This window comes from Gavialis gangeticus, unplaced genomic scaffold (genome assembly GCF_001723915.1).
Source record: "Gavialis gangeticus isolate Ggan-Ray unplaced genomic scaffold, GavGan_comp1, whole genome shotgun sequence".
NCBI classification, from domain to species: Eukaryota; Metazoa; Chordata; order Crocodylia; family Gavialidae; genus Gavialis; species Gavialis gangeticus.
Genome location: NW_017729033.1, coordinates 72,682,684 through 72,696,736, shown reverse-complemented (window position 1 = coordinate 72,696,736; position 14,053 = coordinate 72,682,684). Strand labels below are relative to the sequence as shown.

The following is a 14,053-nucleotide window of genomic DNA, read 5'->3' as shown; positions in this document are numbered from 1 at the left end:
CATAGCAGCACCCCCCCCCCCATTTTCGCATGCTGCTATGGCAACATAGTGGTGAAATCTAACTGTGTGCCACATGCATGGTTCAGTACAGGCCGTTCCTGTGCTATGCTTAGTACTTCCAAAAGCAAGTACTAAAGCATGGGTCCATAGTAACATTGCTACATGCTGATGTGTAGATACGCCCGTAGTACCCATAGACTTAGTTCATTCAGAATTAAGGGATTTCACTTTCTTTGAAACTGCTGCAAGTTTTAGCACAGGTACTGCATAAACATGCTTTTAAGCAGCACTTTTGTACCTATTTATATATAGTACAAACTATGCATGATATTGATCCAAAACCCAAAGGCTTATGATTTACTATATAGTTCAATGGGCTGGGCTCCAGGAGATTCAACAGCGTTTCAAGCCATGGTGATGCCACAGCTCAACACTGCTCAGTATGTGTGTGTACTCCAGATACCCTGCTTCTGTGCCTTTCCCCCCCACCCCCAATCATATGTGACAGTCTGAGAGAGGGGGCAACAGAGGGATTCTGGGTGAACTGTTTGGGGTCCCATTTTGTGATGTTTACCAGGCATTTAAGGTTTGTGAAAAAACAGGAATATTGGAAATGGGAAAGAAAGACACAGATCAACTGTGGGAGTGAAGAGGAAGTAAAAATGTATGCAGTGTAGTAGCTCTCCATGACTTGAATAGGAGTTGGCACTGAGGGGGACTGTACACAATGGCTGCTACTATATTTCTTGTCCAGATTAGCTGTCCTGATTAATAGATTAGCCTATCTGTTTGGTAAGCTCCAGTCAGCATTTTTATCCAGTGTGGGCCATGTGTTTTGTAGTCTTATTCAAGTTTGGCTGTATTTCACCAAATTCATAATTATCTTTCATTATTAAGCATCTGCTGTTTTTAGCAGTACTTTAATGATAGATAATATATTTAATGAGGCTTCCTTGTATGTGAATGTAAGATGAGCTGCTTTTTTCCCCATGCTGATTGCAGGGCCTTGTATTATATTTGAGTAAATACAGTATTTTGTTTTCAGAACTGAAGGAAGATGTTTTACCATACTGAAAAGCTGTTAAAAAAAATCTAATAGTAATAAAAGTACTTTACAATTATCTCAAATTAATGAGTAGATACAAGGTTTTTGGTATTCCAAAAGATTCTACTCTCAACTTTTAATGAAACTGACAGAGCACCTTGCAGAATCAGGCCTTTATAAGGCTTGTGTATTACTGGATTTTGTATAACCTTTTGTGCATGTTGTAAAATTGATGTCCAATTGGACACATTTTTGTATTATATTTGTTACCCATTTCTAATCTTGAAAGCACTTAGTACTCAATTTAACTTATACCTCTGATACCAAGAGGACTCATCTCATTCCTTTTATAAATACATCTTAGGCAATGTTTTCAGATGCTGTTTATGGAAAAAATTGTACTTTCTTGAATAAACACAGTAATACCCTAAACCCAACTTGCAAGATGTTGGCATGCCAGGGGCGGATAGCAGAGGAGCACCAATGGGCCCGATTGCTGTTGTGACAGCACAGCTCTGGCCCTTTTTCTGCCATCCACCCTGAGGTGCTCATGCCAAACAGAATGCCTTCACGTGCCATGCTCTGGCGCCAGTGCTGGGGGTTGCCTACCTTTGTTCTATAGCAGGGGCAGGCAATTATTTGGGGTGGAGGGCCGCTTACTGAGTTTTGGAAAGCCATTGAGAGCTGCAGGACGGGCAGCTGGGGCAGATAACTATTAATTTTCTAAATTTTTTAGGGGCCCTGCGGGCCAGATAGAATGGCTCAGTGGGTTGCATCTGGTCTGTGGGCTGCATTTTGCCCACCCCTGTTCTATAGCCTTTCTGCTTTTACAGTGGAACACTTAGTACCCACAGAAATAGTTAGTATATTGTTAAGAGCAATGTAGCAGACTGCATGTCTCAGAAGCTGCAGCCCAGCTGCAGGTGGTAAGGAAAGATTGCATGTTTGCCTAGGAGGACTGGGGCGGATGATGAGGATAATTGGCTGAGTAAGAGGCACCCAGGAAGAGGACCTGGAGAAGAGAGAGTGAGAGAGAGAGAAAGCTATGAGGCAGAAACTGCAGCATGGAGCCAGAGCACTTTCTACAGGTCCAGGAAAAGACTGCAGGGTGCCTTTGCAACTTCAGTTGCTGTCTTTGATGATTTACGAGTTATGTTGTGTCCTAAGGGGCAAGTTTGCCCCATGGAAATAAAGACTGTTCTGTGCAAACAGACAACCCACTACACGTGGCAGAGAACACAGCAGCTTAAAGTGAACTCCAGCATGGAGACAGGAGCCCTGCTGAAGGGGCTGGAGGTGCTGCAACAGCAGGAGTTCCAGAGGAAGCAGCTGCAGCAGTTAAGGGAACAGCAGCAGTGCCTGCAGAAAGAGACAATAGAAGACCTGGAGACGGCTGAATTCCCAGGAAGAGCATGAAGAAAAACTTGGTGTGCTAGAGATGAAGCTGCTGGAAGCCACTGCTGAGAAAACATAATTCACAAAGAAATTCACATCCAGGGAAATCCTCAGGGAAGCAGGCCATGCAGGGGAAGAAGGAACAAATAAAGGTTGTTCGGCCACTAACTGAGCTGAAGTGAGCCAGCTATGGTCAAGGTTCCAGGAAAAAGCAGACCTAGCCTCCTTGTGCGAAAATGAAGCCAGGGAACTAAAGGAGATGGCGGACCAACTGAACCCTGAAAGTAAGGATCTGTGAGAGAGGAATACGCAAGCAATAGAAGTGTCAGCTACAGTTGAGAGAGCATTGGAGGAACAGCTGTGTGCTGCTGACAGAGCAAGCGAAGAGACAGAGCAGCACCTGGGTGCGATCTGTGCTCCCACCCAGCAGACATGGCTTCCTGTTTTTCCAAGGTCACTGTCCCCTTCCAGCAGACCTACAATGAGGGGCCATGAAAATTTCAGGACAAGGTTCTGGAAGTGGTGAAGCAGCAGGTGAAGACTGGGTCGCTTGATTCAGCACTTAGATTACAACAGGCAAAAGAAGCTCAGAGCCTTTTACGAGCACAGCATTAGCAACACTGAGCCACTCTGTCTGAGGCAGAAGGAATCCTTCAGGCACTGCAGGAGAGCTTGGAAAGAGGGGAGCAGGTGTGGAGAGCTAACAGTATCTGAAGAGGAGTTTCAAAGGTCCCAAGTCTAAATACAATCTTTGAAAGCATAGCTAAAGGCGCACTTGGAGATGTCCAGTCCTGAATGTCACAGCTACCTGAAGAAAGTAGAGGCATTGAGTTAACTCTTCGCTGAATCCCAGGCACAGTTACAGGCAGTGAAAACAGAACCCCAGCAGACCAAAGAGGTTTAGGAGTTGAACAGGCAATTGAACCTGGACCTTTGGGGTGTGGTGCAGAGATTAACCAGCTGAAGGGGAGACCGGGCAAGAAATGGAATGCTTCAATCTGAAGTTGTAGGAATAACACACTCGAGTCAACCAAAAAATAGAAGGACTGAGTTGTGGACCTGGCAAAACTTACTACCCAACATGAGGACTCTTGAGAGGAGAGACTTGAGTTGTCAAAGCAGGTGGACAGATATGGAAAAGAAAGTTCCTTTGCTAAACCACACTTATGGGGGAAGGTCACAAGAAACCTAGAAGGTTTGGGCTAGTTACCCACAAACTGGGTCTAGCTACAGGAGTAGTGCTCCTGGAGGCAACCAAAGATGACACGGGTATTGTAGAAGCCCTAACTCTGGTGCAGCCTCAACAAGAAGGGCAGCCAGAAGAAGAGGGGACCGTGATGGTGTCCACCACAGCTATGAATGGATAAGAGACAGACACCCAGAATGGGGGTTGTGAGGTTAGGACAGAGGAAGAAACCCCAAGGAAGACAACAAAGGTCCTGAAGGAAGAAATAGGTCAATTGGCCTGAGAACAAAGAGAGTCCAAGCCCACATTAAAGGGCCAGGACTCAGACCAAGGAAGAAGTGGAGCCCACCAGAAAGTGGACAGCCCACCCCCCCGGAGTCCATATATGCCAATCAAAAAGGCATGGGGTTGTGGTCTTTAATGGTGGGGTTTATGGGCAATGGGTGTGTCCCATTTTTGCCCCAAGGAAATAAAGACGGTGATGTGCAAATTGTCAACCTACAACAAGCAGTTTTTGTGACTTGATATCAAGAATGTTTGACCCCTATCTGCTTTAGCTGCAGTGCTGTCACTTGTTCAGCTGCACCCTGCGGGTCAAGGGCTATATAATATAGTTACTATTTTTTCTAGTGTTGACAAGACCTAGCAGTTAGTGGACTGTCCTGTCAGTCATTGAACAGTCCTGCTTGAGACAATAGACCTCCACACCACAGAGCCCTTCACTGTGCCTTTAAAGAACAATTTATCCTTGTGATACAAGGTAGTCTTGCCTGAAGATTCACTTGTTTTAGGTGTTTTTTCCAGTCTTTTCCCTCAGCAGGAGATTCCACTTTCCATTAGTAAGCAATCTTATTTTAATTATTCTGGTTTAACTTTGTCCCAGTTCCGGTGTAGGATTGATTATAAGTAGGTTATAATTGGCCTGACAAAGAGTATTTGTACCCAAAAGCTTGCAAAAAAGAATTTTTCTAACTATTTGAGTTGGTTTAATAAAAGATATCAGATAAAGAGCCTTGTCTGCCTGTGTCCTTAGATCAACACAGCTACAACCTATACCCCTATAATTAGGTTATGCATTTAATTTTGTTTTATATTCTTATTTGTAGTTATGGGTATAAGCAGTTAAGTGCTTGAGCATCTTAACAATGGACTTGATAGACAAGCAAGACTAAAACATACAAAGATGTCTGAAACTGAGAATGAGATTATCCTTATTTGATATACTTGCCCCTCTCTGCACTAGTTAGTTATGCTATCCAATAAGTAGCCTTCCTGAAGGGAAGGTAGGGGAGTAGCCTATGTCTGCTGCTTTACTTGTGTTGGCTTATTTTATCACTTCCTGTGAAAGGACTATGTGGCAACATGATTATGTTGGCAGTTCGAAGGCAGCTACACAAACTGTAAAAACTGAACAAAATGTTTTCTTTCTTTTTCATCCCAGGTGCAAACAGAGACCTTACCCTCCCCAGAGAATTTTATGATCCTTCCCCAGATCCGTAACAAGGTAGTGCCACTTAAAAACATTACTTTAAAAGTAAAGCATTCCCATAGGCAAAAACACACAACCTGAAACATTTGCTACATTGATTTAATAAGTTAAATTTGACAAAAATATCATGGCATGCATATATGCTTAGTGGCACTGGACATCTGGATATACCTTACTCAGCCAGCAACAGGGAACAGGATTAGCCCTTGTGATCATGGATATAGTACAATACAGTAAAGGAATATGAGTCAAATTACAGAAGTTGTACTTAGGTTTTATTCAAATAAACTTCTCATTGATTTCAATAGACATTTCACTTGATTAACAGACAAATAAAAAGATTCTTCTATCATTTTCCAAAAATGAATTCAGTGGAATTTGTGACACAATAAGGGACTACTCTGCGTGAAAAAGGTGTCAGAATTTGGCCTTTAACATTAGAATCTGTAATAATTTTTTCACAGAATTTTGTTAATTAAAGTTTTGCATTGTAAAATTGAAGCTATATGTACAGTTCACATGGTTAAGCGTTGCAAATTTTCAACATTCAGACAAACCTGATTACCTAAGGAAGATAGAAATATGGCTGAGGAGTGCACTTTACAGTATAAATTCTGATAGCAGTGATGGGAATATGAAAAAAACTCCAGTCTTCTGGATGCCAAGAATGCAGGGCATGGCAGAAAAACAAATCTTGATTAGAGCACTACATAGAAACATGTATCTTGTGTAAAACCATTCCCTTGGTTTCTTGCTGTGAACATAAATTATCTTGTTAAACATTACTCTTTCAGGAAGCATAAATACCAAAGATATTTGAGAAATTACCTGTCTTTTAAAGTTCAGCCTTTTTTTGACAAGAGTCTCTTTTAGATGCTTTCATTTTTTCCCTTTTTTGCTTCCATTGTAGGTGTGTTAATCTAGTAATATTTAATTGAAGATCTTCCATACTGTTCTTACAACCTCAGCTTATAGAATTAGTATTTTAATATTTTTTTCTGTAACAGGTAAGACCTCTCTAAATTGATCTCCTTTCTTTAGTAAGTAGTTGATAAAATAATTAAGAAAAAGCTTGACTCAACAATCCATCATCTAACATATTATTACTTATGCAAACATTCCCTGACTCTTGTATTTCATTTGTGTGCCATGTAGCTGCAGTTTTTGGCACTTAAGGCATGTGCACACATCCCTGGAACTGGATCCACAATTACATGGCTTACTTGAAGCTGCATGATTGTAGATTGGGTCTCCACTTGTGCACATTTTTGCTGGTGCCGAGAGCTATTCTGAGAATGTGCTCTAAATAAGTTGGGGTGGAGGGAGGGGTGGTGGGATTGGGGAGTCTAGTTGGTCCACGGTGGGGTTTGGCAGATCCAGGGATGGATTGGTGATACGAGGGGGAAGGATCTGGCAGGTCTATGGGGGGTGGTCCTTGGAGGGTGCTGGGGCGGGGGGAGGGGGGGATGTCCATCCATGGGTGTGGGGATGGAGGGCTAAATATAGCCTAGTCAAGGTGGGGACAGGGAAGGAAAAGCACAGCCTCAGGGCTGGGGTTGAGTGGCTGGGCTTTCCTAGGACCAGGGCTGATCTTTGAATGTACTCATATGTTCAGTTAGTTTGAGCATGGGTTAATCCAATATATATAGCGCAGCTTCTCAGGTGAACTAAGGTTGGGTTGGCCATTTTTTGTCTGATCTGAACTCTCCAACCATATGTATGGTTCAGCACTTAGATTGACCTAACCCTAGTTTGATTGATCTAAGTGTAATATCTGCACATACTTTTATTCACAGTTTGCAATTCAGCTCTTTTTCACAAGCCCATGTACACCTATTGAATGTGCTCAGTAGAGGTACAATCTATTTAGGCACTTGCCTAGTCACCCAATAACTTAGTGGTTTGGACTTTTGCCTAGGCAACAGGAAACTAGGAGAATGAAAGGGGCATACTGTCTGTTACACATACACCTTCTGCCTCTGGCCTTGATCATACACAAACAGGGGAAGGATGGTTGTGTAGAGAAGGAAAGCAACCTCCTGTACACAACCTACCCTCTGCTTAGCCCAGCATCAACTTTGCTATGGTTTTGCTTCCTTTTGGGTTACATTTGGTTTGGGAGAATATAGTCCAAAGATGGGATCTGCAAGACTATTCTGATTTTTAAAAAGGAAATATTTCCAGGACATCCACCTACAAGGCAGACAGATGAAAGGGGTCCAGTGGGAGATTTTTAGAGCAGCTGGAGATGGGTAAGATATGCAAGTTGTTTGAATTGCTCCAGCCCCTGGAAGCTTTGGAGTTTTGTGCAGATGCAAAAAGACTTTGACTCAGTGTTCTCTTAATGCCATATACTTAATATGAACTTGAGTAGTGTAACTGTTAATTCCCCCTCAAAGGAAGTGTCAGGTTATCAACAGAGGATGTGAGCATGTTAGATGTTAATTCTATAAAATAAACTCTTCATGTCAGCTGTTTTCTTAATTCATTTTATATTATGTTTCTTTGTTTCCTTGTTTTGACACAGATATTTATTGCATTTCTATGTATTTATTTTACACTTTTCCCTTGTTTGATATTCTTTTTCCCTTTGATTACATTATGTGTATTCCTATAGCACATCAGAAAATAATATATAATGACAGATATTGGCCATCTAGAGAACCTTCTTTACACACTCTTTTCTTAGCCTTTTTAAATGAACTAAATAAGCTAAGTAGACTAATACAGATGATGTGTCAAATATAGTTAATTCTAGAAAGAGGCATATAGGGAACATGAAACAGACAGTCTCTATAAATCAAAGCCAGTAGCCAAATAATATCTCCTGTAAACTCAGAACAAGGTCCAACATGCTGTAAAAGACTCAAGAATTATGTGAATTTGAAGCCTTACCTCCTTTTGTGAGCTTCCTGGGATCTAAGGAGTCCTATGGTAGGAAATGTTTGGGTGTACCTTGCTATCATACACTTCAAACAGTAATAGGGTATAACAAATGCTTTTGTACCAGAGAAATTTGTGATTATAATCTAAGTGATACATTGATGTAGGAACAGTTGTTGATCATGAAATACCAATAACTGTGAGAGAGTTCATGATAAATAGATAAATCTAAATCTGAGGTTGTTATAGGAAGCATGACGTTTAAACCATCTTGTCATTAAAGTGATTTGATTATGTCCCTCAGCGGGTACCCTTTTATCAAATATTTGCTTTCAACAAAGACAGTAAAAATACTGGATTCAATCCTACAGGTTATCTGTGAATGGAACTCTTTGTGAAGTTGTTGGTAGTGCCATGCATGGAAAGTTTTCAGGACTGGACCTTTTACATTATGCACATCTCCTTCTTACTGTGTGGTTAATTAGACTGTAGATTCTCAATGTTGTGTGAACAAGTTCAATGGAGTTATGACCATCTTCCTTTGTCTTATAGCTAAATGAAACAGATAGTCTCCAAAATGTTGATGACATATGGAGTCACAGTTTGGAATAGTTTGAGAGCCACTGTACTGGATGGAATTGTATTCTTACTAGGCTTTGGAATAATTTTGGACTATATAAATATAGTCAGCATCATTATACTCTTACATATTGCTTTGTCCAATATCCCAATTTCCTGTGCCAGAATCCAACTGCTTCCTTTTGTAAGTTTACAAATCCTACCTCCTTTTGTCCCTGTACAATGAATAGAGATAGAAGCTCCACGACACAAAAATTCTCAGGATGTTTCCTGGTACAGTTACAAATATGAGAGATGCAACTTGGAATGTCAAGATCAAATTCTGCTCATCCATCTTGGTATATTTCTAGAGCAACTACAACTGAGTCAAAAGTAGAAACAGAATTTGTCTTTCATTTATTTATTTCTTGTGACCAAGTTATATAGCCTTCAGAATTTATTCTTGAAAATGAGTTCCCCTGTGTTAAGAGAAAAAAAAGACATAAACCATGCCTAGTAAGGGATCCAGTGGTGTTATATAATGAGTCACTAGGTTGCTATATGTAATGGAGAAGACCAATTGCTAGAAAACTTCCCCTTTCTTCCTTAATACAGAAAAGAAATTAACACAAAGTAGTGTGAAATTTTATTATTTTCTTTATGAGTTCTGGATATTAATTGCATTTCACAGTTTTATTTTTTAATTCAGTTATTCAAGTATGTGTAATTTGAAATATATTCTTCTTTCCAGGAGGAATATCAAGGGCCTGGAGCGATTCAGAGTAGGGGCTACTTTATTTTCAGGGTATGACTGTTTGGTTTTTTAATTTTCAAACGCAGCTTTATTACATTGTGAGAAGTACCATACTTGGTATTAGTGAATATATGCTAATGGAACTTGTTTCAGGAGCAAGGACTTATTATAACTGAGGTTCTATCAGCATTCCTATCCACCTATCATCTTCAGAAATGCTTAACACTTTCAATTTCCATTGAACTCAATAAGTGAAATCTACCAGAAAGAGAACCCGTGTTTGTAAAGTGATTAGTGCAACTGTTGTATTGGCATGGTTTGAATTATGGGAGAGCTCAGGGGGTTAGGCCCCCCATAAGAAACAAAAGCCCCCCTGTAAGATCTGAAAATCATAGCCTGAAGGGGTCTCCAATTTTATTAGGGTGTCATGATGGGCAGCCCCCTTTTTTTTTTTTGCAGGCCCCCTCAAGAGTCAAAGTGTAACTCAAACCCTGCATATTGGAATTGCTGGGTGCTACTGCAGTGTAAATATTGAACAACATAATAGACAGAGTGTGTACTGAGGACTTCTCAAATATAGCTAGCAATGTTTGTAAATATTTAACCTGATTCAGTGTCAGCATCTTGACATGGGAAAATTGCCCCCAAGAAAACAACTAAAAGATTTGATTTACCAAATGAAAAAAGAAATTATCGTAAAGTTTCCTACCAGTAATACAGTAAAAACATTTTTATGCAATGTTATTGCTTATTCTGAATAGATGTGATACCATGCTATTTCTTAATAAGCTATTGATTATCACATATAAAGTCCTTGAACTAAAAAGGATTTAGAACCCATGATAGACAGGCATAAATTATGCTTGTCTATCTTATAGGCTTTGTTCAAAATTGCATTTCCATATTATACATAATAAATGCAGTGATATGCTTTGTTCTAATAATTTATATATTCACCAGCCTCACTCTACACTTGATTTTTCTACTTTTGTCACACTTTGTTTTGTTAATCATACTTCTGTAAAGCGGTTATAAAAACAATCTCATCAGAATGCCCGTTCTCCATCCATAACTCATGCTGTTGAGTTTTTATTGTTCTTTTTTAGCACGAAGGATTAAGCTAAAGATAATTAGATGTAACATTTTATATTGACTTTTCCTAGTTTTTGTCAACTTTTTAACATTGTCTTTCTAGTTAAATAGAAAACTATCTGGCAGAGGGGGTGCATATTTTGGATATTTGTTTCTCATGCATGAAACTTCAAGTTTCAGCATTATCTTAATAGGCTAAATTCAGAGCAACAATAGCGTTTTGGAGAGGAAGAATCAAACCTAGAATTTCTCAAAAGTTTTCTCTTCAGCATGAATGTTGGTACTTTGGCTTCCATTCTTGATTTTCCCTTTTCAGTCTGCTCCTCTCTAATTTCCTTCCATGTTTCTTTTTCTTCATTTGTGCATCCCATTCTTTCTTACCTTCTTTTTTATGTTCTTTTTCCCTCCCTGCTTCCTCTTTTCTCCAATTTTTGGATGGTTCCTAAATCCTTTAATCTCTTTGTAAATAATGTAGTTTAAACTACTTTAAACAGTACAGTTAATGTTTTAAACAGTACGTTTGAACTCTTATAAACAAATCTAATACTCTACAAAGTAATCTGTTTGACATTGCAATTAATTTTAGACATCATATACACATAATTCCAGTCAACCTTCAATTCTGCCCTCTTGAACCTTTGATCAAACTCCATGCCAGTCCATAAGCTCCTGTCCTTAATATCCAAAAAACCCCCATGAGAAAACAGGTGAATCTTGTGCAGTGTCTTAAAGCCACTAAATTGAAACTCTAAAAGACAAGGTAGTGATTCGAGTTCCAAGCCAACAATGTCTCATGATAATGCCTTACTGCCAGACCAGGTGAGCAAAATATGGCCCACAGGCTGGATCCAACCTGCCAAGGGATTTTATTCAGCCTGCAGCAGGTCCTTTGGCTGCACCTGGTCCAGACACAGGGGGCAGTCTGGGCCGTGGCGCATGCAGCCAGTTCTGCCACACATGGGCACGCAGCAGGGCTGCGGCAGTGCGGCTGGACTCGCTTCCTGGCAGCCCCGGCAATGGCAGCTCCTTCCAGCTGCCGCCACCACCGGCCCCAGCCTGTCTGCCCCATACCCACCACTGGGGGTGGGACCCACACAGGCAGGTTGCATGGCTGGGATGGGGCTGCAGGCAGGCAGGGAGCAGTGTCCAGGAACAGGGCAGGCAGAAGGGGCCAGGATCATGTGTAACAATGCAAGGCAAGGGCCTGGAGCACAGCCACAATCTGCAGCCTGCACATCCCTATGACAGGTGCTGTTTCAGGCCATGCAGGAAGTGGATGATGGCTTTGCCCTGTGTCCCAGGCCCGCACTGTCACCACCTAAAGATCTCAGACCTGGTCCCACTCCCAGACATTGCTCCCTGCTTACCTGCCTATGGCCCTATCCCATCTCTCTGGCTGCGTGCCCTGCCCTCCAGGGTCCTAGCTGGTCTCCATGGAGACCCTGGGATCACAGGGCGGTGAAAGTGCAGGGCCTAAGTCCACAGCAGAGCAGCAATTTGCTCCCTACATGCCCCTCCATGCCTGTGGAACTGGTACCCATTGCAGGGGCATGCAGGGAGCGGACCATGGCTCTGCCCTGGGCCCTGGTCCCACCCTGTCATGGCCCCATGATCCCAGCCCCACCTCCCTGGCCCGCTCCCAGACTCTGCTTCCTGCTTGCCCATGGCTCTGTCCCAGCCGCCCAACAGAACATGGAGAGAGCCCCTTAGGGTAAGCTATGTGGCTGGGGGTGGAAGCAGGTAACCTGGCCTGCTATAGCTCACCAAAACTCCCTAAGTGGCCCTCAGGCCCAGATAATTGTCCATCCCTGTGTTACACCCTTTCAATTAATTGTGGATTTTCTACTCAAGTCCTAGGACCTGAGTGTTTTCTAATACATGAGCTCAAAGGTTGCGTGTGCTCCCTGATGTATAAAAGTTGAACTATTCAGGGTTTTAAAGGGCCAAAGCCAACAACACCTTGAGAGTCATGTTTAGTCCTTGCAGAAAAGATGCCTCCATCTTCTTCCCCTTGAAGATGTATGCAGGACTTGGCACAATGCAGCCTGCAACACTTATCAGTTGTAATTTTACTGCATAGTTGATTTGCAGAAATGGACAAACATTGTCCAATACTTTAACAAAGATATCTTAATTTTAACTGAGACATTATCTGGTAAAATATATGGGACAAATCAAGGAATCTAAAATGCAGTAGGTATTGGATTATCTGGGGCATTACTTAAACACCAGTCTGTTTTATAGTGTTAATTTCTTATCAGATATTGTTATTTTCTAGCCACGCAATGGAAGGAGATCAGCAGGTTTCCGCTAAAAAGGTATATATTTCATATTTTTAATGAAGACCTATATTCAAATCCTGTTCCTTTTTATAGTGAAACCAAGATACATATTTGAAAAAATATCCATTAATTTGGGATGCTGAGATTTTTGAATAGCCAACTTGAGATATCTATAATTTTTTTGGGATCAGGGTCAGAGCTCTTGGTACCTGCCCATCAACTTGAAGGCAATGGGAGCTGCAGATGCTCAACACCTGTAAGAATTAAGCCAAACGTATTTCAAGCAGTTAAAAAGTTGGCACGTAAAAATCTCTAGTTTATCACTAGTAATAAGTAAATTTCTAGCATGTGAACAAGGAAGCATCTAGCTTAATGTTGGAGCTGAAAATCAATTTGGTAAAGATGGGGTCACCTCTGTTTGAAAATTTGTGATCTTTACAAGTTTGATCCAGAAATCATTAAAAGACTTCTGTACACAGGCAGAATTCACACTGAAATTAAGGATTTGAGGATTGAACCCCAAATGATTCAGCTCATGAGAAAAAATCTTGGGAAAGTACATGCTACATTTTCTTTGCCCCTGTTGTGAAATGATGTGTTTTTAATTTAGTGTTTTTTTAAAGCTGTTACATTATAGACATTTAGCATAGCATAATAGAAGCATATCAACAACTAATGTTTTGCATTATTTTCTTTCAGAATTTTTGATTCCTGACCTAGAATCACTGCTGTGGGAACACAGAATATATGGACAAAATGGATTCCCTCACAAAAATTACTCTTTACCATTTGTACAATTCTTAAAAATCACTAGAATGTAAATGTTCCTAAATTTAGATTTGGTTAAGATTGCAAATGTTTCTTTAATTTCTTGACTGCATTAAAAGCATCTTAAAATTACTGATTTGTTTCTAGTGTTATTTTGTTATTTATGCACTAAGTAGAGAGTTGGTTTTAATGAAGAATTCTCTATTTTACATAATACATTTGAATGCTTAGATTATTTAGTACAACTTAACTGGTAGAAAATACAACTTAAATTATTTTGTAATATAATATGTTATACCTAATCTATTAGTTTCTGTGCAGATTTATACCAACAATATAGGCTTATATTTGTACATTTTATTCTTTATACATGTTGATACTTTGAGTAACTCCATTTTAACTGAAGGGCTTATACCTTTTAATATCTGTCAAGGAGGAAAATCAGTTCCTGCAAACACTCACATGTACAAGCTATATAAAAGCTATTCCCCTAAGACAGGAGTGTTCAGCCTCCACCCCAAGGGTTAAATGTGGTCTGCAGAGCCATCACATCTGGCCCACAGGGCTCCCCATGAGCTGGGAAATTTGGCAACAGGAGAGC

The 14,053-nt window shown here is 40.6% G+C and overlaps 1 protein-coding gene across 1 annotated transcript in view; it reads left to right on the top strand.

Moving 5' to 3' along the window:
* NMU (neuromedin U) overlaps nucleotides 1-13,584 on the top strand; it is a 31,382-nt gene extending 17,798 nt beyond the window's left edge. The window contains exons 8-11 of the mRNA XM_019525866.1: nucleotides 5,068-5,130; nucleotides 9,308-9,361; nucleotides 12,681-12,720; nucleotides 13,384-13,584. Coding sequence (XP_019381411.1) covers nucleotides 5,068-5,130; nucleotides 9,308-9,361; nucleotides 12,681-12,716 — 153 coding nt within the window. The 3' untranslated portion in view covers nucleotides 12,717-12,720; nucleotides 13,384-13,584. The remainder of the gene's footprint in view (nucleotides 1-5,067; nucleotides 5,131-9,307; nucleotides 9,362-12,680; nucleotides 12,721-13,383) is intronic.
* Nucleotides 13,585-14,053: the final 469 nt, after the last annotated feature.